Source organism: Coptis chinensis, chromosome 3 (assembly GCF_015680905.1).
Source record: "Coptis chinensis isolate HL-2020 chromosome 3, ASM1568090v1, whole genome shotgun sequence".
Lineage (NCBI taxonomy): Eukaryota > Viridiplantae > Streptophyta > Magnoliopsida > Ranunculales > Ranunculaceae > Coptis > Coptis chinensis.
This window is the reverse complement of record NC_141458.1, coordinates 93,928,603-93,951,272: the sequence shown is the minus strand read 5'-3', so window position 1 is coordinate 93,951,272 and position 22,670 is coordinate 93,928,603. Positions and strand designations below refer to the sequence as shown.

General features: G+C 39.0%; 1 protein-coding gene across 1 annotated transcript; it reads left to right on the top strand.

The window, feature by feature from the left end:
• Nucleotides 1–1,851: 1,851 nt before the first annotated feature.
• LOC147511755 (uncharacterized) lies at nt 1,852–4,211 on the top strand. Its single transcript, XM_086598553.1, has 3 exons — nt 1,852–2,923; nt 3,156–3,231; nt 3,278–4,211. Exons 1-3 carry the CDS (start codon nt 1,852–1,854, stop codon nt 4,209–4,211), a joined length of 2,082 nt encoding a protein of 693 aa, XP_086454679.1.
• Nucleotides 4,212–22,670: the final 18,459 nt, after the last annotated feature.

Sequence of the window (22,670 nt, the reverse complement as noted above, 5' to 3'; positions counted from 1 at the left end):
ACTGTAGAAAAATTTTCTGGGTGGAAATAAAGGTTATTCTTCAATGCCAATTAGTGGAAGGCTTACAAAGTTACAAGTGCAAACAAAATTTTCTCAACCGAAAAAGAAAAAAGAAGAAAGAAACCCTGTTTGTAAGTAGTGGTTTTTGCTTACAGCGCAAGCAACTAGTGTGAAAGAAATGAGAGACATGTTCTTGCCACCTACGCATTCCCATAGCCTGATAGCCTCTAAATCGCACGATATGAAAATTGCATTGATCTACCTAAGCTACCACGTCACTTTCTATTCGGCCTGCTTGAAGGCTATCATCAGTCATCACCAACCCCGAAGGGGCAAAGGGTAACTAACTATGAAGCCATAGCCCATAGCTGGCGAGAGCTAAACTCTCCTGGGCGATTTTAGTGAGTTTCAAAACTTCAACCTCTACTGTATAGTGGCTCATGTAGATAAGTGCCAAAGCTTTCAGCCACAACACCCCTGTAGAAAGAAATACATACCTACATACACACATCAAATTATGCAGAGGGCAAGAGGCATGTGCAAGTGTGCAACATTCTTAAATTTCAACAAGAAAGTTCTTATAGACTAATTTTTCAAGAAGATCATGTTGTCTCAGAATCTCAAGAAGAAAGTCATTTCAAACACTAAATTTCCTATTTCATGAAAATTTGCTCCTATTTCATGAAAATTTGTTGTTTATGATAAAGTAATCACTTTTAAGTATGTCACTTTTGTTGAAAATCTTAGAAGATCTCAACTCTTTAAAAAATGATAATGTGAGAGAATCGTACTAAAGATTTTTTTAAGTGGTACTTAAAAAATGTTGGAGCGTTGGCGACCGAAGGTTAAATACTTCTAGTACAATTTCACTGGTGGGAGAAAATATCAATAATAGTAGAATCTCTCAATCTCATGATTTACCTTAATCAATATTGTTTAGTCAATTATCAGCGTCATGTCAATTGTCGAAAGGGACCATTTGTTGATTCACTTGGTTGGCATCGTGAAGATGTGAATTGTCAAGATAAACTAAATGAGAAATGCACACTAATTAAGAGGGCCAAAGAATTAGAGAATGAAGACATATACTTCGTGTCTATAGAAGATGGATCCTCTTTCCCGTATTTTACTCATCGTTGCTTCTTAAAGCCCAAACGTTGGCCTGCTAAGGCGACTATAGCTCATGGCTTGAAGAGTTTGAGTTTGTCAGTCGTATGCTAGTGTTTTTCCCGCTCCACTAAGGAATGTTGCCAGTACCCAGAGTGTTACAAACTTACTTTAAGCTACTTTCATGGCTATTGTTCTTCACTTATTAATCTAATAATTTGATGACATAAAATGAAAAAGTTTGGTTTTGTGCATCTCGTGTCATAATGTCATATACCCATAATAGTTATGTAAGAAATGGGGCTCAACCCTTGGTTTTAATCCGGTTGAGTATAAACCCCTTTCTATCGGTCTATACCACATAACCTCCCTATTTATCGACCCATACCACATAACCTCCATGTTTTCCAATAACAGGGCAAATCCAGTTCGATTTCTATTTCCTATTTTATTTTATTTCCGTTTTACCTTTTTTACAGATTCATCGTAATTTCGACAAAAAAGAATACCGATTCATCTGCTTGGATAACACGATTTGACCTACTTTGTTTCTCAATTGACGAAAGAAGGTTAGACGCTGAAGAGATTCACCTATATTCCATCTTCTTTGCGATTTTTATTTTGACCATGAAAATTTAAAAGTTAAATTGCTCAAAATATTGTTTCGTTGGTGATATTGACTATGTAAAAATACATTTACATATGTTCATCAATTTGATTTTGTTGTTTTTTGCAAATGCAGATATGGATGAGACTGCTCTTTTTGCTATTATGTACGAGACACAAATTATGAGTGTCCGTGTCGGGACTAACGGTATGATTGTTGATTTGAAGCGCACAATTTCTGAAAAGTGGCCAAACCTTACTCCATTGTCTATAGAACTATCTTTTGTAAAGGATTCAAAGCGTATTGTGATAGATACTGACTCGGAGCTTCAATCCCTTGTTTGCTTCAATTTGGTTAAAAGTTTTGATACATTTTTGATAACAGCATCGTCAAGAGGAGTTTTTGCTTTTTATGACGCTGGTTTTAGTTCCAAAGTCTCTCTTCAGGCTTCTTCTTGTACTTCTAGTTCTTCTATATCTTCTGCTACATATGATGAAAAATATGTTAATGTCGCTTCTTTGCCTATTTTGACTGGTGTGGGACAGAGATTTTCTGGTGGTGTTGCCAATTTTCGTGTTGAGCTTTTACGCCATTGTCTTGTTAATCATTACAGAGTTCTTATTAAGAAGAATGATCATGATAGAGTCATGACTGAGTGTTATTTGAAGACTGAAACCGGGTGTCTATGGAGAGTTCACACATCCAAGAAGTATAAGATGCCGAAGTTCTTTGAAATAAAGACAATGGAAGCAAAATACACATGTGGAGCTGGATTCACTGACGTTAACAATCCCCCAGTGAATAGTAAACTTGTAAAGAGTATTGTTTTAGATATAGTGAGAGACAAGCCTTTGATTAAGCTAGGTGAAATCACTGACCATTTTCTAAGGGTATATGGTGTGAACTTGAATTATTACTTTGTGCATACCAGCATAGATCTTGCATTGAAGGAGATACATGGGGACCATGCTTTATCTTATCATCAGTTACATTGGTATGTTGGAAAGCTGAAAGAAACCAATCTAGGGAGTCATGTTGTTTTGGAAAAGGAATCAACAACAGAAAAGTTCAAGAGATTATTTGTTGCATTTGGTGATTGTATTCATGGCTTTAACTTCTGTCGTCCTATGCTTTGTTTGGATGGAACTTTCATGAAAACAAAATACAAGGGGTGTGTCTTGTCAGCTACTGCCAAAAATGCAAATGGGGGTATGTCTTTTTGAGTTTGTGACTTTTTACATAGTAGTTCATAGTAGTTTGTAAAACTGAACAAGCATAAACTATGAAAATTTACGTTCACATAGTAGTTTAGCCTATGCATTTTAATATTTACATAATAATTTAGCCTATGAAAATTTATTTTTATATATAAGAGTTAAGTTTTCATAATGAATATGGTACGCAAAACCAAATCAGTAATTGATGTTTATTTGTGTTCCAGGTATTTTTCCAGTAGCTATGGCGGTTGTACTTTTTGAAACTGATGATAATTGGGATTGGTTCTTGGAGCAACTTAGGTTGGTGGTCTCCAAAGATCGTAGGCTAACTTTTCATATCTGACAGAAACCATGGTCTACTCGTGGGTGTCCCTCACAGTTTTCCTGGTTCCCATCATGGTTATTGTTTGTGGTACCTTAAAAATAATCTTAATTCAGCTATGCCCAACAACCATTGCTTCCGCTTGCATACCCTGGATCTCTTTTCAGACATTGCCTATGCTGGGAGGCACCATGAGTTTGAGAAAGTGATGGTTGATTTTCGAGATGTTTGTGGCAATCAAGTGAAAACATTTTTGTCCACCATAGGTTATGAGCATTGGTATAATGCTTATTTTCAAGGAAATAGATATGGCGATATGTGTTCCAATATTGCGAAAAGCTTCAACTCTTGGATCCTACTAGAACGCCACTTGCCTATCATTGCAATAGTGGACAAGATCCGTGGGAAAATTATAAAAATGATGTCTGATCGGCGGGAGTTAGCTAGGAGCTGGACTACTATCTTATGTCCATCTATGGAAACTTTATTGGTTGAGAGGATCAAGGTGGGGAGAAGTTGGGTGGTTCTCAAGTCAAGGGAGGGTATTTTTGAGGTGCGTGCTACTCATACTCACTTGGTTGACTTGAATAGAAGTCACTGCTCTTGTAATTGGTGGAGAATCGAAGGATTCCCTTGTGCACACTCACTGCGCTCCATTTTAGCTGATGGATTGAATGTGTATACCTACTATGATAAATTCTTTTATTCTCAGATATTTCGTGATAGTTATTCAAGAGCTATAGTACCTGTGGAGAACAGTAAAATGCCTGCTAAGATACCAAGTGTGCCTGATTTACTTCCTCCGGATCTGAAAAAGAAGATGGGGAGACCAGACAAGAAACAGAAGCACAACACGGGTGCTACAAGAGGTAGGAAGAAGAACAAGGGCCCTTGCTATGGCCACCGCAACCCAAGACTAGGCTCTACTCCTACAACATGCTTTACACCGGTTCAATGAATTTGCATTTTTTCATCTATTCTTTGATGTTGCTCGTATATGAAAAACAAGATGTCGATGAACTTGCTGGAGTTTATAGTTTGATGTTGGATTTTATATGTTACGTTTTTTAGTTGGAGAATGAAAAGATAGTTTTACATAGTAACTTTTAGGGATGAAATTAGCCTGACACCTGACAAAATTTATATAAATGTATTTTTACACAGTCATTATATATGTAAATATATATTTACATACTAACTTTACCTATGCAAACTTAAATATACATAATAACTTTTGGGATTGAAAAGTTCTAGACACCTGACCAAATATATGTAAATGTATTTTTACATAGTCATATATATGTAAAACTATATTTGCATAGTTACTGTAGATGTTGTATTTATTGGACAACAGCCTGATGGTTCATGTGGTAGGGAATGACTGTACTCTTCTTGGGATAAGAGTTGCCTACGTATCAAGTTTCTTGGGGTAAACTTGAATCAAGCCTTACGTAGTTCATCTCTCTCTATTTATAGATGTTTGAGTTGACCTTCCATATATGTTCTGGACCGTTATAAAGTGTAGATCCACCTTGTGTGCTATCTTGATGATTCACCATTACTCAGTTGTTACAAAGTTAATGTCTCCATGATTGTGGCATTGATTGAGCTCCAAAATTACGCTAGTTGGTTTGCTTCCATAAATGGCTGTAACTGATGATGTTGGACGACCTGGGTGTTGAGTTGTGGGGTACGATCTGATGGTGTGGGACGAGTTGAAGGTGGATGACCTGGTATGTGGACATGTGCATTGTAGTGTGGAATGGAAGGTACTTACATAGCCCCCTTTATTTTTTATTCGTTCTTTGGACAGCTATTGCATGGAAAAAGAACGGTTAAAAAGTAAAGTTTGAAAGCACGTGTTTGACAGCTGTTTGTTTTGAAATTAGGTTTCAGAAAATGTGCGGAAACTGTTGGGCTAGATTCATGGGCCCAAAATTACAGCGATTTGTGGGTGAGTAATGATTTAAGCATTTGGGAACACAAAACGTTTTTGTAGTCTCTTGAGGTTTTGGCAGCTGAAGGGTTTTGACTTGTTAAGGGTTTCTCTTTCTCATTTCTCCATCTAGGAAAAGAAGGAAAAAAAGCGAAAGAAAAAAAAAGAAAAAAAAAAACTTTTTTCATCATCTTCGGTATCGGTGTGTCTTTTGATCTTGCAAACTTTGATCTTTTGTTTATTCTAAAACTCGTAATATCTGCTACCAGTGATAGCTTGAGTGGTGAAGTTGAAATTGATGAATGGAGAGAGAAGAAGTAAGTGGTGAAGATGTTGATGATAGGGTTTGTAGTGGTGCTGAGGCTTCGTCGTCTTCATCATTGGAGACGAGGGCTGAGGATGTGAGGAGGCCTAGGTCGGAAGATTGTTATGCTTCTCTGAGGGAGGAGTTTGGTTGGGTGGAGGTCAACCTGGCCATGTACGACCTACGTGAGGAGAGAAATTTTTATGGTAATGACTACGTTCCTTGGGGTGGAGGAGTAGTTGTTTGTTATGGACAATTGAAGGCTGGGATAAGGTTGTCTTTTTCCCGTCTTATTGTGGAGGTGTTGAATTTTTTGGGAAAAGCCCTTTGTCAGTTCTTAGAGAATAGTTGGAGGATTTTCCATGTGTTGGATTTGTTGAATGACATGGGTTATAACATCCGTTTATCAGATGTGTTGGAGCATTTTGTTGTGAGGAGATCGGGTGCTCTGAATTTCAGTTTTCAGGTCGGTAAGGGGAAATCTCTTGTTATCGTGGGGGTGAGTAAGGAGGATTGGGGGAATAGGCCGTTGTTCGTTATAAGTAGATATTGTCCTCCTCGTTTGGAGGTTGAAAATCATGTTGTATATAGTCAATTTGGTAAGGTCGTTGGTTTTAGGTCGTAATGTGTGTATGATATATTATAATTTGGACATTCTGATTTATTTGTTTTATTTTTGTAGAGATTTCTATTCATTTTCGTACTAAGGCCGGTGTTATTGAAAGGTTTGCTTGTTTGAGTTTGGAGGAGAAACGAGTTTTGTTGGGGAGGTAGCTCATTATTTTAAGAGGTGGAGGAGAGAAGATCAACCATAAGAAATTTGGAGCAAAAGCGAGGGGCTCGCAAGGCTGAGGTTGCTATTTCTGATTCTAGCTCGGATTCTGTCATGGAGAGGGAGAGCCAAAAGAAAGCACCTGTTTCTGGAGGGAAAAAGGCTGAAGGGGCTAGTGATAGCCGTTCTGGGGCAGCTAGGACGGCTGGCGGAGCTACTGAAAGCCGTTTTGCATCTAGACGCTCTGAGGTGGGTGATGTGAATCGTTAGGCATCCCAATGTTTTGAGCTGGGGGATGGAGGACGCTCTGTATCCAACTGCTTCTCCTATGGTGATGTAGATCGTTCTGCATCCAACTGCTTCTCCTCTGGAGATGCGGTCCGGAAGTCTTTGGTGGTATTCTTCTGCCGGGTGGAAGTCTTTGGTGGAGAGGGTGATGCTCCCACTTCGTTTCAGAGGCCTATTCTGAAGAGGCGCTCCGAAGTGGTTGAGTCGGAGGGGCTAAGAGGTCCCGAACTGAGTCTGAGGAACGACCTAGTTCTGTGAAAGGTCGTACTTCTTTAAGTCGGGTACCTTTGAAGAAGATGAACCTGATTGATTTGGCTGTTGACAGCTGGGGTAGCTGAGGCCCATTGTAAGAATAAGGTCGGTGATGGTGAGCCTGCTGCTTAGCAATGCAAGGGGTTAGGAGTGCGGCCCCAAGCGACAAGAGTGGAGATGACGCGTTCTGAGTAGGCTCGTCATGTATGAGGACCCTTGTAGTGGGTTGAGGAAGTTTGTGAAGAATGGGGATTTGTAGTTTCAAGTCCACATTGGTTCTTTGGAGGGTCTTTGGAGAGCATTATTCTTGATGGAGATAGGCGTAAGCTGGATGGTAAGAGTCTGGAGGTGAACCTGAAGGAGATGGATCGGTCGCTGTGCCATGTGAGTGTTTTTCCGTTCTAAGCTTGTTGTCTTTGGGCTTTGTAAATATTGATCCGATCTAATCTTAATTTGATATTGGTCAGGTTCTGGCCATGTACAGTAAGTTGAAAGAGATGGCATCTATCTTCGATCTGTACAAGAAGGAGTTGGATGCCAGCAAGGAGGCTTATGGCAAGCTGGTGGCCGAGCAACAGGTGGAGATGGTTGAGGTCGTCGGGCTGAGGAATCAGGTGCAAGATCTGGGTGGGAAAGTGGCTCTGTTGCAACCATCTCTTGACTCGCAAAATTTGGAGGTTTAAGAATGGGTCACCGAAAGTGCAAGAAGGCGCTGGGCTGGCCGTTCGAAATGAGATCGAAAGTATGACAACCTGGTTGATTTGGTGGAGGGTGGTGATAGTTACATTCTAGTAGATGATTATTTGGAGCTAGATTGTAAGTATGAGCTCCTGAAGATGTCAGTTGAACGTGGGGCTGCAACAATGTCTGTTGAAGATATTGGTGCAGATGCTAGTAGATGATCTGACCTGCTAACCGATCTAGGTGTTGCTCCAGCCGTTCTGCGAACTGAAGAGGTCTCTCCAGAAGTTGTAAATGCAAGCTGTGATCCATTTAGTGGCCCAGTTGGTGAAGAGGGTGGACCATTAGAGCCTTTGAATGTGGAGAATCTTTCTTGTGTTAATTGATCTCTTGTGCTTGTCAGTTTGTTTTGATGATGGATGAAATGTTTGAACAATGTTCTCTTTCTTGTTGTAGTTGATACTGATACTAATACTGATGACTTTTGATTTCTGATGGGGGTACTGAGGTCGTTTTCTCAGGATAACCTGGGGGCCTCTAGTATCTAACCAAAATTGTATTTAAGTAGGAATAGTTAAATTACTTATTTGCTGAGATTGTGTTTTGATGTTTGCTTGCCAATGATTACTTTCGTTCTTTTGATTGTTGTTTGACGACCTGTGTTGTATAGCTGAAGCATTGATGAACTGCTGAACTTGGGTAGGTTGTCTGATTGTATCAGGTCGTTTGACTATATCAGGTCGTAGTGCTTTTGTGTATGACCTGGTAGATTTGCGTAGTTGACACCTAGGCTTTGCCATGTTTAGGTGTGTGCGAGTCGTTCCTTTTGGGGGAAGCTCTTATAATTAGCCTTTGAATGACCATTGTAGTTGGGTCTAACTTAAACCATTTCGAGGTCGTAAGTTGACTTGGGGTCCTTTTGGGGGTCCCTTGGATTGTATTTGTCTGATAATTGGCCTTTGAGTGGCAATTACAGTTGAATCATACTTAACCCTAACGTTGGTGTTAAGTTGATTTAGGGTCCTTTTGGGGGACCTTGTTTGAATTGATTGATGATTAACCACTACATGGTTATAATTGAGTCGTTATAGACTCCGCCTTTGATGTACGACCTGACATTGTGATGTCCTAGGTCGGGTTGCGTAGTGCAAGATGTATGGTACTCATGTAATGCACAAAATGATATTTGTACACAAAATGTTAATGAAATTTTATTCATATCGAATTATGTATCTGGAGAAAGACTTATTGATAAAATCGCTTTAGGAGAGCTGTATTCCAAGGTCGGGGAAGCATATCATCGAGCTGAGTTTTGATCTAGTATGCGCCGTTTCCAACGACTTTGTCAACAATGTAGGGACCTTCCCATGTTGGGTCGAGTTTGGCTGGAGCAAGTGTCTTTTTGAAGACTAGGTCCCCAGCTTGAAAAGATCTTGGGATGACCTTATTGTTGTAAGATCATTAGACGTTGGTGAAGTCTATGCAAAGTCGTACCTGACCATTCTTCTTTGGAACGGCCACAACGTTGGCTAGCCAGGTCGGGTACTCGACTTCTCTGATGAATCCAACATTTTTGAGCTTTTATATCTCTTCATTGATGGCTTTTTGAAATTTGAGTGCTAGTTTCCTAGGTCATTATTTGGCAGGCTTGACAGTTGGATCTACATTTAACTTGTGGCAAGCGACCTGAGGGTCGATTCCTGGCATATCGATATACGACCAAGCAAAAACATCTTTATTGAGAGATAGAAATTTGACAAGTTGCTTCTTGAGCCTAGGGTCTAAATCAGCCCCTATATAAACAAACTTTGGGTCATCATCTGAGCCCAGATTGACTTTTTCTCCTGGTTCTATTTGAGCTTGTTTCCCTTTGAGCTTGTCTGCTGTAGTTGCTGTAGGGTTGGACGTTTGAGGATCTTGCTTCCTTGGGACGTCTTTGTCTTTGATGACCTGAGGCTTGGGTGAGGTCGTTGTGCTGACGTGATTGCACCGGTGAGCTTCTAGTTGGTTGCTTCTGAGCTATATGATGCCTCGGGGACCGGGAAATCGCAGGACCTGGTGGAGGGTTGATGGAATTGCTTGGATCTTGTGAATCCATAGGCGTCTTAGAATGGCAGTGTAGGACGACTTGACATCGATCACTCTAAATCGTGTTAAGGTTTTGACCATGTCTTCCTTTTCTCCAATGGAGACTGGCAGGATGACATCTCCAATGGCTTTTGTGCAGTGTCCGTTGAACCCATAGAGCGGTGCATTTGATTCTATCATCACCGAGTCTGGCAGGTGCATGTCTTTGTAAGTTTGATAGAAAAGTATGTCGCACGAGCTGCCTGGATCGATGAGTACTCTTTTGACTGTCCACCTATTGATTTTAATGTGCACTGCCAGGGCATCATTGTGGGGTAGGCACACCTTGTCTAGATCCTCTTCGGTGAATGAAATTATTGTTGTTGTTTGAGGGTTGGTGAGATTAATCACCTTGGCTTTGTGTGAGAGGTGGTAGATTTCTTGAAGCGCTCCTACTCTTCTGCGCTTCTCCCGACCTGAGGTTTCATCATTTGATGTGTCTGTAATCATGTTGATTACTTTATCCTCATCGTGGTTGGAGAAGTGCTGTCTCCTGTTGTGCCTCGACCGACCTAGAGATTTAGATCATCGGGTACTCGCCCCCTTCTATTATTGGCGGGTGTTCGTTCTCGCGGCTCCTGCTTCTATGGCGTTTGGTATCCAGCTTGTGCCTTAGGTCGCTTTCTGGCAGGAACTCTTTTAATTTTCCTTCCTCCACTAAGTCTTGGAGGTAGTGTTTGAGGCTCCAACAATCATTGGTGTCATGGTAGTGGAGTTTGTGGAAATGACAGTATGGACGTTCTGGTATGGCGATCACCTTGTTGATGTTGGGCTTGAAGTATGGTGATGTATATATCTTTTTCAGGATCTGACTCGGCGTCCTGGAGAAGTTGGAGAATTCCCTCTTTGTGTACGAATGCTTGCTGGAGCTGGATCTTTTGTTGTTGTTGTTGTTGTTGTTGTTGTTGCCTAAATATTGATTGCTTTCTTTGGATCCTTGTCTATCGCTTAATGTGAGGACTTCTTTCCCTTTGCGCTGGGCCATCCATTTTTCGTATTTATGTACTTGTCGATTCTGTGATATAGGTCGTCTAAGGTCTCTGGCTTGTTGCGCATGAGGGACCCTGCTAGGTCGGAATCGTCTAAGAGGGCGTTTGTGAACGCAGAAGTTGCAAAGCTGTCCTTGAGTCCTGCTTCCAGCGAGAGGAGGTCCTTCTTAAAATGTCATAGTAATGCGCGGATTGTCTCGCCATGCGCTTGTCTTAGCTGGAACAATGAGTCTAGGTCGGCCTGCTTCTTCTTGTTGTGGACGAATTCTGCCACGAATGTTTTGGCCAGCTTGTCGAAGTTGCTGATGGAATCAGGAGGGAGTGTGTAGAACCGATCTATGGCTCCGTCCTTCAGGCTTGCTGGAAAGAGTTTGCACTTAAGGTAGTCGTATTCTGGCACGCAGTAAAGGCGAGAGTCTGGCTGAAACGAGCTACGTGATGACTTGGACACGAGCTACCGTCGTACAGTGGAAACGTTGGTTAGATGAACTCTAAAGGCGGCTGCTTGTGACTGATTTCTGTTGTGAATGGTGACGCATTGTACGTCTGGAGTATTTTCTGGGCGATCTGGAGTGCGCTATCCTTGTCGTTCGCCTTCTCCAATCTTTGCGCGAAGTCTTCCAGCCTTTGATTAGTGGTGTTAGTGAGGGCTATAACGGCGTTGTTCTCCACTGTGTTTGGAGGGTCGTTGTTGGCGTTGGAGGTGGTGTTTTCGGCAAGATCGCCCCGGTTTTCTTGTTAAAGTGCTACGAACGACTCCTGTAGCGTCTTCATCTGATCTGCTAATGCTTGTAATTGTGCTTCCATGGTGGCTTGTTTGTGACCAGCTTCGTGGGCTTAAGAAAATGGTGTGTATATTTTCTCAAGAGAACGAACCGGCAGACGACACCAATGTAGATGTTGTATTTACTGGACAGCAACCTGATGATTCGTGTGGTAGGGAATGACTGCACTCTTCTTAGGATAAAAGTTTCCTACATATCAAGTTTCTTGGGGTAAACTTGAATCAAGCCTTTCATACTTAGTTCATCTCTCTCTATTTATAGATGTTTGAGCTGACCTTCCATATCTGTTCTAGACCGTTATGAAGTGTAAATCCACCTTGTGTGCTATCTTGATGATTTGCCATTACTCGGCTGTTACAAAGTTAATGTCTCCATGATTGTGGCGTTGATTCAGCTCCAAGATTGTGCTAGTTGGTCTGCTCCCATAAATGGTCAGAACTAATCTTTGTTGGACAACACGGGTGTTGGGTTATTGGGCAACGATCCGATGGTGTGGGGACGAGTTGAAGGTGGACGACCTGGTATGTGGACACGTGCAATCAGTGTGGAAATGAGGGTACTTTGAACTAAAGCTATGAAACTTAAATTTACATAATACATTTTGGGAATGAAATTGGCTAGACACCTGACAGAATATATGTAAATATATTTTTACATAGTCATTATATATGTAAATCTATATTTACATAGTCACTAAAGCTTTGCTTTGCAATTCAGTAGATGTTTGAACTTGCTTTGCTATCCAATTTAGGGATAGAGGATGAAATGGTGATCAGTTGGTTGTTTGGAGATTATGTGTTTGTGATGACAATAAATAGTTTCTTAATAACTACCATAATGAATTATGTTATTAGGACAAAGAGTGATTTTTAAATAACCTTGGATTCACAAATATAGATAATTATATTGGTGCTTAACCTGACAGAGAAAGGGACTCTGACTTTACACACATAATATTTCCAGAAAAGCTATAAACATTTCATCCATCATAATAAAATGTTTTGGCAAAGTAACCATACAAAAAAGTATAATCCAGCAAAGACTGAATATGCAGAACAATACTAAACAACTCCAACACATTAACAGTAATAGTACATCATAATCGAACACTCCCGAGTTAGAATGGTTCCAATGTTTTAACACAAATAAACACGACGTAATCAACTAGAAATACGGAAAATCGGCTCTTCATTTCTTGCATTCTTCTTTTGGATCCCATTTTTCTTGTTGGCTTGATACAATCTCATATGTTAGGTTAACCCTCAATTGTTTCGCGGTTTCTAGCGTTATATCTTGGATAGCTTTTCCACATATTATAGCCTTCACAAACAAAATGACGAAGAAACCACAATCTGAACTGAAAATGCCAAAAAAAGAAGTTTAAGATAAAAGATAAGAGATAAGAGATAAGAGATTAAAAAGACATTTAGGTTTGGGAAGTTAAGTTCTTACGAAGCTCTTTGTTGTGGGCATGCTCCAACTTTGATATCTTTCATCAAATCCATATCTGGCAACCTTAGCTCATGACGCCTACATCTAATAGCTTCCACCACCCTCTCTTGCTGCATTAAATTGAACAAAAAATTACCAAAACTATGTAAATATATATGCAAATCTATATTTACATAGTAACTAACCTATGTAAACTTAAATTTACACAGTAACTTACCAACATTTTAGCATCTTTTAACTAAATGTATTTCTTCTTCTTGTAGTTCCTTGGTCTTAAAGAGTCATAGTGCGTTCATTTCCAATTCAAAGTATTAACATGAAGAAAATTCCAGTGATAACTATTTTTGTATTTTCTTAACTTGAGACTATTTATGATGAAAAATAGATGAGTGACCTTGTTGTCTAACTGTTTTAGGACATCTGTGACATAGACTTTCATGTCTTGTTTCTGGTTATCTCTTAAAGCCAGCTACAACAAATAAAAACAACAACATCTTCATGCCTTGTATGCATATTCAACTTCAGTAATTAAATTACATGGAAGATGCTTACCCATGCAAATGATGAGAAATGGAGACACTTTGGTGGAGAAGATCCAATTAGCTTTTCCACTTCCTTGGGGAGTTGGAAGTGCATGTACCAATCAATGATCTACCATAAACAGTATGAAAAATTACTAAATTGCAAGTTTTTTTATTTCAAAAGATTTGAGTAATCAAAAGATTTACCTTATCACTGACGAAGAAGTTCAACATCAGGTGGTTCATGTGTTCCCTCTGTATTTTCAAGTGTATTTGAATGTCCATCCACGCAATTGTATTGCAATATGTATACATGATCAAAACAATTTGTGCAATTACATAGACGATAAGAAAAACTTACAAATATTTATGAAAAGTAAATTTTACTTCTGGTTTGCTTTTCTGAAAAAACTTTCCACCAACGGCAACTTCTCTTTATCAAGTAGACTCCACATCTTGGTTGAATGTGGTCTTGACATAGACTTTCCTACGCGTGGTGGTGGAGTCTCGAAATCATCTGCATCAATCACCGGTTTATCATCCAATTCAATTTCAACAACTTTAGTATTCTTTGTTTGCCTCTTGTTGATGTTTTCTTCATCCGCTCCCTTTCTTTCACTTTCTTAAACATCGAGTTAGGTTTTCCCTCACCTTTTTCCTCCTCCTCTTCATCTGACTTTGTCTCTCTGCTTTCCTCTTCTCCATCCAACTCGGATTCTTCCTTTTTATCTACCTCACCTTTCTCTTCCTCTTCACATGTCTCTTTCTCAGCCAACTCTTTCTCAGAAAACTCAGTCTTTCCAATGTCTTCCTTTTCAGCCAACTCTTTCTCGAACAACTCAGACTCTCTTTTGCCCTCCTCTTCAACCAAATCCACATTTCTGTTCTCTACCCCTTCAACCATATCTACTGATAGGGTTATATATTTTGTATTAACTCTAATTCTTTATATTTTGAATGAGAATCATATGGGAAAATGTTATGCATATTATATATGTTATTAGTTATATGCATGTGTCTAATACTTTATGTTGTAGATGATATGGTGTGAACACACAGAAGATCATATCAGCAGTACCTTATAAAGTATAAGTAATCGTTCATAGCCTAGATGGATTTGGACAAACCATTAGTACGGTTATAGTATAATCTGGTATTAGTCTATCTTGACTATATGATTACACTAGTACACTTTGTGTGTATTGAACAGGACCAAGTGAGGTTGTTTCTCCTTATACTAACTATATAAGAGAACAAACGCCTCTGTTATTATGGATGATTGTCCTCCTAATCCGGATATAATAACGGGCACTTACATGCATTGTACATTGCTTTAAATCATCAATGAGTGAGATTCATTTGTGAATCAACAAACTCGATGGATTGGGTAATGACATTGTATGTAAGGTGTGATGTTGATTATAGAAGGAATCCGTGTCCCGCAAGAAGTCGGGTTGATGATGTCCCGAGGAGCTTCAAAAAGATTGTCATGTAAACCTTGCTTGGGTGGATTTATTCCGACATGACAATGAGATTGAGTGGTACTACTGAGGACATAAGAAGTTGATTAATGTAGTTGTCGAACTTGACTTAATCAACGTACATTCGATATCTTAAACACGGGAGATCAACGACCATATAATATGGAGCCCATAAATGCTGACACGTAATTTGGGATTAGGGCGGTAGTGCAACAATGACCTTTAGTGGAATAAGCCATTTGTTGACGGACTTGGGCCATGTGTTCGGGGCGAACATGGGAAGCCCAAGCCCGTCAGGAGGCCCAACCCTAATTTCTCCTCATGGTCCCTGTTGTAGCCTATAAATAGAATACTCTTTCTGTAACACCCGTATTTAAAATACGCATATTATTTATTAATTAATTAAATTATTTATTTAAAAATCGGCTGGATTGGATTTGGGATACGCGGGCCTGGTTTTTGGGCCCGAGTCTATGTTAGGCTTGGGTTTCGGACCCAAGTATATAAACACATTATTCTAGAGAATAGGGTTCATAGAGAATAAAATATATTAAAAATGGAGGCAGAGCTTGAAGCTTGTTTGCTCGAGCATGGGAGCGCGACGATTCGGACTAGGAGGATTCGTCGAGCTGTTCATACAGGTGAGTAGCTATTTTGCTATTTCACCGGATTATAGTTTTCCGTGTACCGGCGTATACTGTTAAAAGTTTCTGTTTATGTTTTCGGTTCATTTTTACATTATTATCGTTCGTACTGTGGTTGTTAAAAATATATTGGATTTGAACTATTTAATGCTTTATTGGGCTATTTGATGTTGAACTGCCGGCTTCGGATGAAGCATCAATGGCAGCCCCTGTCCGTATGCGTGTTACTAGGATACTGTGTGGGGCTAAGTGATTTCTATGGGTGGCTAGTCTGTGGTTAGCATAGAGCTGTTGGAAGCTCCCAAGAGGCGGTAATGGCGCAACGCCGCATCGTGGTTCTTGAAGGTTTTGGTTTTTGGGTTTTATTTTTGGGTTTGAACTGCGTTTTGGTATTGTGAGTGGGGGTTTGAACTGTCGGTGGCAGTGGGGAGTTTGGGCGTTGATTGAAACTTCAAGGACGCGAGAATGGCGGTGGCCGAACCGGTGGTTGGGCTGTTTTGTTTTTGGTTTAATTGGGTGTGTTGTTTTGCTTTGTTGGGTTGAGGTTAAGTTGTTATGTCGGATTTAAATGTTGGAGAGTTGGGTGGGCTGTCGATTGGAAGCTTGAAACAAGCTTTATCTAATTTTATCTAGATCTAGTTTGGAGGTAGGAGATAGAGTTAGCAAATCGAGGTGGAGCTTTCATTAAAGTTATAGGGTTTGTGATTTGGGTTAAAACCTCCTAGTTAAAAATGGGTGGTGTGTGGAGGAGTGGTGGCCGGATTTTTGGTGGCTGGAGGAAGAAGAAATTTGGGGAAGAAGATGCACTGTAGCTGTGGTTGGGCCTTGGGCCGAATCCACTTGCTATATGGGCCGACCTTGTTTTGTTTGTTTGGGCCGAGTTCAGTTTTTGGGGCCTTGGTAATTAGTTGGGCCCGATTATGTTCTAAAGTGTTGGGCCAGTTCATTTCTATTTTGTTTGGGCCCTTTTCCTATTAGTTGTTAACTTGTTATGGGCCAGTTCTAATTTTTGTAATTGTGGACCGGTTTTCTCTTATTTTGTGGACCTGTTTAATTTAAAGTTTTCGGACCAGTTCAACTAAGTTTTGGACCAATTTGGATTAGTTTTTGGGCCCGTTTCTAATATTTCTTGGGGCCAGTCCATTGGACTTAAAATAGTTCTATTTGGGTTTTTCAACTTTTAGACTTTCGGGTTCTAAGGTTTGGGTTTGGCCAGTTGGGTCCGAACCATTACCTTAGCCATGAGCCATGCACCTTTGCCCTTAGCCATGAACCATGGCTATGACCCTGAACCTATCGAACACGGAAACGACAGTTTGACTTTGACCAGGACATGTTGACCTTTGACCATTGACGGTTGACTGTGACTTTGACCATGACATGTTGACTTTGACCTTTGACCGTTGACTATGAAATGTTGACTTTTCCAATTTTTCACCTATTTGATTTGTATGGACAAATATAGTAATAAAATATTGTCGATATTATATAACTTGGTTGGTCATTATCTAATTTAGATTTGACGTGAGTAGTGTGTAAAACATATATATATTGGGCTTTGATTGTGGGTGTGATTTGCCTAATTGTGTTACGTTTTATGTTGTATATTATATGGACACATATAGTAATAAAATGCTGTGGAAGCTTGTATAAATTTGGTTGTCATTATCTAAGAAAGATTTGACATTGATGTTGTGTATTTTTGACACGTGACGATATTGAGATGTTAGGAGACATTATATTCCTAATACGTTATAATAAAAATGTATGCGATACGTTGAACCATTATGACATGATATCATATGTTGGGATATATATATTAATGTAATATCTTGGAGAAATTTATATAAACGCTCCATTATTATATATGTGAGATGCTACTATGAGGTAGCATAGTATTGGTGAATATTTGCCCATGGGAGTGTGGTGTAGTGCAATAATATATTGGCACGTGAAAGTATGAAAATGGTTATGAGATATATTGAGATATTTCTATATATTGTGGCTTAGTGCAATAAGGCAATTGACAAAGACGTGATATAGTGGATTTATTATGAGTCATTAATGTATGACACTTGAATAAATTACGTAACGAAAATCCTAGAACCTAGCTACCACAACTCATGTGATTGGCCCCTTCCGGCGCTTTGCTTAACTGAATGGCCTCGGCTGACTCTTCCGGCGTTTGCTTAATCTGAATGGCCTCAGGTGTAAGAAATGTGATTGGCCCTCCCGGCGTTTGATAAAAGTTGAATGGCCCTCTGGCGTGAGCCGAATAGTAGCTTGATTATTCCGTTTCGCAAAATAGAACGATGACGCGCGATATTTTATGTCGAATAGTGGCATTACTTACATAATTGCTTCCGTGTGAGGATTTACCTGGTGTGCGGCATCCCGCTCAGGGTGGTTACGCACGGAGTGGTTCATTATGTAAGGGGAGGCATGTGGATGTACATGTTGTTGTTGGTAGCGATTGTAGAATGTGGAAACTAGGTAAGACATAGATACGACGTGATTTTAGGGACACACAAAGAAAGTCTAAACTAATATAATTATGGTAATATGTTGGTAAATAATATATCTCTAGATAGATGATTGTATATGTTTGGTTGGTTAGTAGTTTAGTTATAACCTAAAAGCTTCGTGGAGGAACTAAATGCCTTATTTATGATGCATTATAGTTTGTTGTGTGGTTAGTGGGAAGTTAAAGGCCTCGATGGAGGAACTACCTGCCTAGATTATTGTACTTAAGGATGTTGTATTAGTCGTTGAAAGTTAAAGGCTTCGGTGGAGGAACTAACTGCATTATGGATTGTATATATATGTATATTATATGTTGTATTTTAGGACTACTCACACCCAGCATTGTTTATAATGCTGACCCGATTTGCATGTTTGCTTATCGGGTGTGTTAATTCAATGAACATAGTTGATAAGTTTTGACAGGTTTAGTGTTGAAGAAGGTTGGCTGCTGCGTGTGGTTTGCGTTAGCATTGCATTTCAGGATGTATTTTGTTTTCCCTTAAGGTGATATAGATTTTCAGTCTAGACAATGTATTTGTACTTTCATTTGTAATTTTAAATAAGGAATTATTGAAAAGAGATTTGTAATCTAATCTTATTTGTAAATTTTTGTAATGAAGAGGACATTTGTTTAATTGAAATTTTTATTGGTTTTTAATTATCCGCATATTTAAAACTGTTTATGGGTTTTTGGAAGTTGAGAGTGCGTCACACCTCGGAGATCGAAGAGTCGGGAACAAATAATGTTTTTCCGAATTCTGTCGAAATTCGGGGTGTGACACTTTCTCTCTGGCCGAAATTGACTATTCATTGTTCTGAAAAAGAGGCAAGAAAAGTAAATCCGAATTCGTTTATGATCTTGAGAGAAATAGAAGGGGATTGGTAGATCGTTGTCCACACAACGTCCAATCTATTCTAAAGGAATACAACAGAAGATCAAGGGGTTGCTTGTTGATTCGGATTTATAAAGCTTGGATTCTCAGAGTTATCAAAACTGGATCTAAATGGTATGTTTTCTATTCAAAATCTTGAGAACCCCATTGATTCCGCTGTGCGTGGGTTCTCGCGGTTTGTAGAAATATTCGTTCTGAAATAACGGTTCCTAGATCTATATCTCCTCCTCCTTTAACCATATCTACATCTCCTTCCCCTTCAACCAAACCGACATCTTCTCCTCCTTCAACAGAATCTACATTTCTCCTGTTTTCCTCCCCATAGAACTCGCTATGTTCATGATTTTCAAACATATTTTCTAGACTCTCTTCACAAACTATTCTCGTCAGTCTACCAAGTTCACCCCTTAAATCTTTATTAAGTTTCCTCAACTCTACATTCTCCCTCTTCAACTCATCATTTTCCCTCCTCAAGCTTTCAGCTTCACTTTGGTGGTGTTCAGGGTATAATGCCTCTTTCTCTTCCTCGGTCAGTTCCAATTTTACTTTGATGTGGCAATTGGGAACATTTTCTAGCTTGAAAGTTTTTGGTACTTCATCCACTAAGTTCCATCGACCACTTTGCAATCCATGGGAAGCAAGTTCATGGATCGGCTCACAAAAATTTCACATGCTCACACAAAAGTATTGCACATAACATGTGAATTTGTATTACCAACATTTTCATAGAATTCTTTTCCCAACATATGACATATGACATCTGCATTGGATATGTAAATTTCAATTTTTATATGCAAATATAGATTTTCATATGTAAATTTCTATTTTCATATATATTTTCATACACCTGACAAGTGATATAGACTATGAAAATATGACTATGCATATATGAAAACAAAATTACATATGAAAATACTAAAATGCAGACAATATAATGTTAGTATATTACCAACATATGACATATGACATATGCATATGCAAATGTATATTCTCTTTTATCATGTGAGGTGATATAGGCTATGAAAATATGACTACGCATATGTCAGAAAACAAACTAAACTTACATATGAAAATATGAATTTTGTAGACAATGTAAGTATCTTCCCAAAAGCTGAATAATGCATCCTGAAATTTTGAATGGACTACTGCTATCCCACTTCTAAAATTTTTCAATCAGTTCTGAGTGAACTGAGGTAGCCCATGACACACTCCACATAGCTTCCAAAGTCTCAACATGCTTTGGGAAGGACCACGCTATTCCACTCGCACCACTACTTACAAATACTGTCATCACCAGAAAAATGACGAGTAGTCTCACCATATCTTCAATATCCGTAGGGTCTGTTGAGTCTACAATCTGGTTTAAGATTTCTTTTACAACCATTGTTGTTATCTTGTTAACTCCGGAGAAACGTCTCAACAGGAATGGTGATCCAGAAATAGCTTCGTCTATTCTCGTTCCTGACTGAAAAACAACAACTTTCCCCATCATGGGAAGCCCAAAGGTTACAGCCACATCAGATGGACATAAAGATACAAACTTATTTCCTATCTTAAACTTATGTCTCTCCTTGCACCAACTAGTTAACAACTTTATAATGATGTGGCTTGGTTTCTCTAACATTCTATTATTGACCTTTCCATCGACAAAAACCATAAAAAGATGACCAAAAAGAGTTTCTTTCATCTTGGTGATATAAATATCCCTAATTCTTCCCTTCAAATCTTGTACAAGTTTTAGCATTAGCAATGTAGAAGAACGGAAAACTTTGTAGAACCAGTAGATTTTACATCTTGTTGCAATACAAATTTCGAATATGTAAATACAAATTCAAATATGTAAATACAAATTTCAAAAGATGACCAATTACAAATTTCGAATATGTAAATACAAATTCACTTGTGAAAATACAAATTCACGTTTAGAATATGCTTAAATATGAATTTACATATGAAGCTATATATGTAATTTAAATATATATTGTACTTTTATATATGAAAATGCATATTTATATAATAAATTAAGCATTTTCACCTTAGATTTCGTTTATTTACAAACAAAATTAAAAAAAAATATATATATATGATTTTTACCTTCGATTTTGTCTTTTTATCGGTAGTTGCTTTCCTTTTTGTTTTTGACATGGAAACTTTTGATTTTTTTGTTTTGTTGGGTGTTTCTCTCTTATTTTTCGGTTGTTTTGTCATCTTATCTTCTATGTTAATTTGGTTTTGCAGGATATCTAGGGTTTACAAGAAGAGAGGATGCAGCGAGAAGAAAGACAGAAGAAAAATTTGAGATCTAGGGTTTTATGTGTGAGGGGTATTTTAGTCAGTTTGGGTATTTTAGAAAAATAAGGGGTTTTTATGGGTTAGTACATATTGAGGTAGTAAGGGGGTTTTTATGCAAGGTATGTATGAACAAGGGAGATTAAACCCAAAATCTGAATAGTTATGTTTGTTTGTTCTATTTTGCGTTTTTTTGAATAAAGCATTTCTATTGATCGACTGGGTTCGGGGATGAAACATGTCTAACTTAGTATAACCCAAACAACCCGATTCTAATTTGGAAAGCCCGAGCCTTAAATTAAATGGTGCTTGTTACTGCCCCGGACCCCATATTGTGTTGGGCAGACCCAAAAAAAAAAAAACAATTATTACAAATGTGCCATTGGCCCCAAAAGTTGTTTTGTGTTGGGCACCTCCCAAACCAAAGTGAATTTGACTTGTTGCAACCTTTTCAACCTTTCTCTTCTATTCTCTTATATTCTCTTCTCTTCCACCCTCAAAAATCTTAAACCCTTAAACCCTTAAACCCTTAAAACCTAAAACCCTAAAGAAAACTAACACTAACACTAAACACTAATGGAATAGCCCAACCCCATTTTAAAACATGAAGATGAAGAAGAAAATGTAATGCATCATGACCTCATTCAAGAAGAAAATGTAGAACAAGTTCCAAGTGACCCCATGCAAGAAGAAAATGTAGAACAAGTTGCAAGTGATCCCATTCAAGAAGAAAATATAGAACAAGTTCCAAGTGACCCCATTCAAGAAAAAAATGTAGAACAAGTTCAAAGTGAAGAACTCTATGTTTTTCCAAGTTCAAATCCCAAATGACATGGCCACACCGTTTGGGCCAAACAGTGTGGCCATGTCGTTTGGAACTTAATTCAAACAGTGTGGCCACACCGGTCAAGAGGCAAAAAAACATAACCAAGTTTTGCCCAAGTTCAAGTCCCAAATGACATGGCCACACCGTTTAGGACTAAGTCCAAACGGTGTGGCCACACCGGTCAAGAGGCAAAAAAACAGAACTAAGTTTTTGCAAAGTTCAAATCCCGAACGACATGGCCACACCGTTTGGATTAAGTTCCAAACGACATGGCCACACCATTTGGGACTTAGGCCAAACGGTGTGGCCATGTTGTTTGGAACTTAATCCAAACAGTGTGGCCACACTGGTCAAGAGGCAAAAAAATAGAACTAAGTTTTTGCAAAGTTCAAATCCCAAACGACATGGCCACACTGTTTGAACTTAGTCCCAAACGACATGGCCACACCGTTTGGACTAAGTCCCCAATGGTGTGGCCATGTCGTTTGGGATTTGAACTTTGCAAAATCCGAATTTCGGTCTTTTTGCCTCTGAACCAGTGTGGCCACACCGTTTGGACTAAGTCCCAAATGGTGTGGCCATGTCGTTTGGGACTGAAATTTGCTAAACCTCGGTTTCTTTTTTTCTTAACTTCCATATTCAACTTCCAACAAT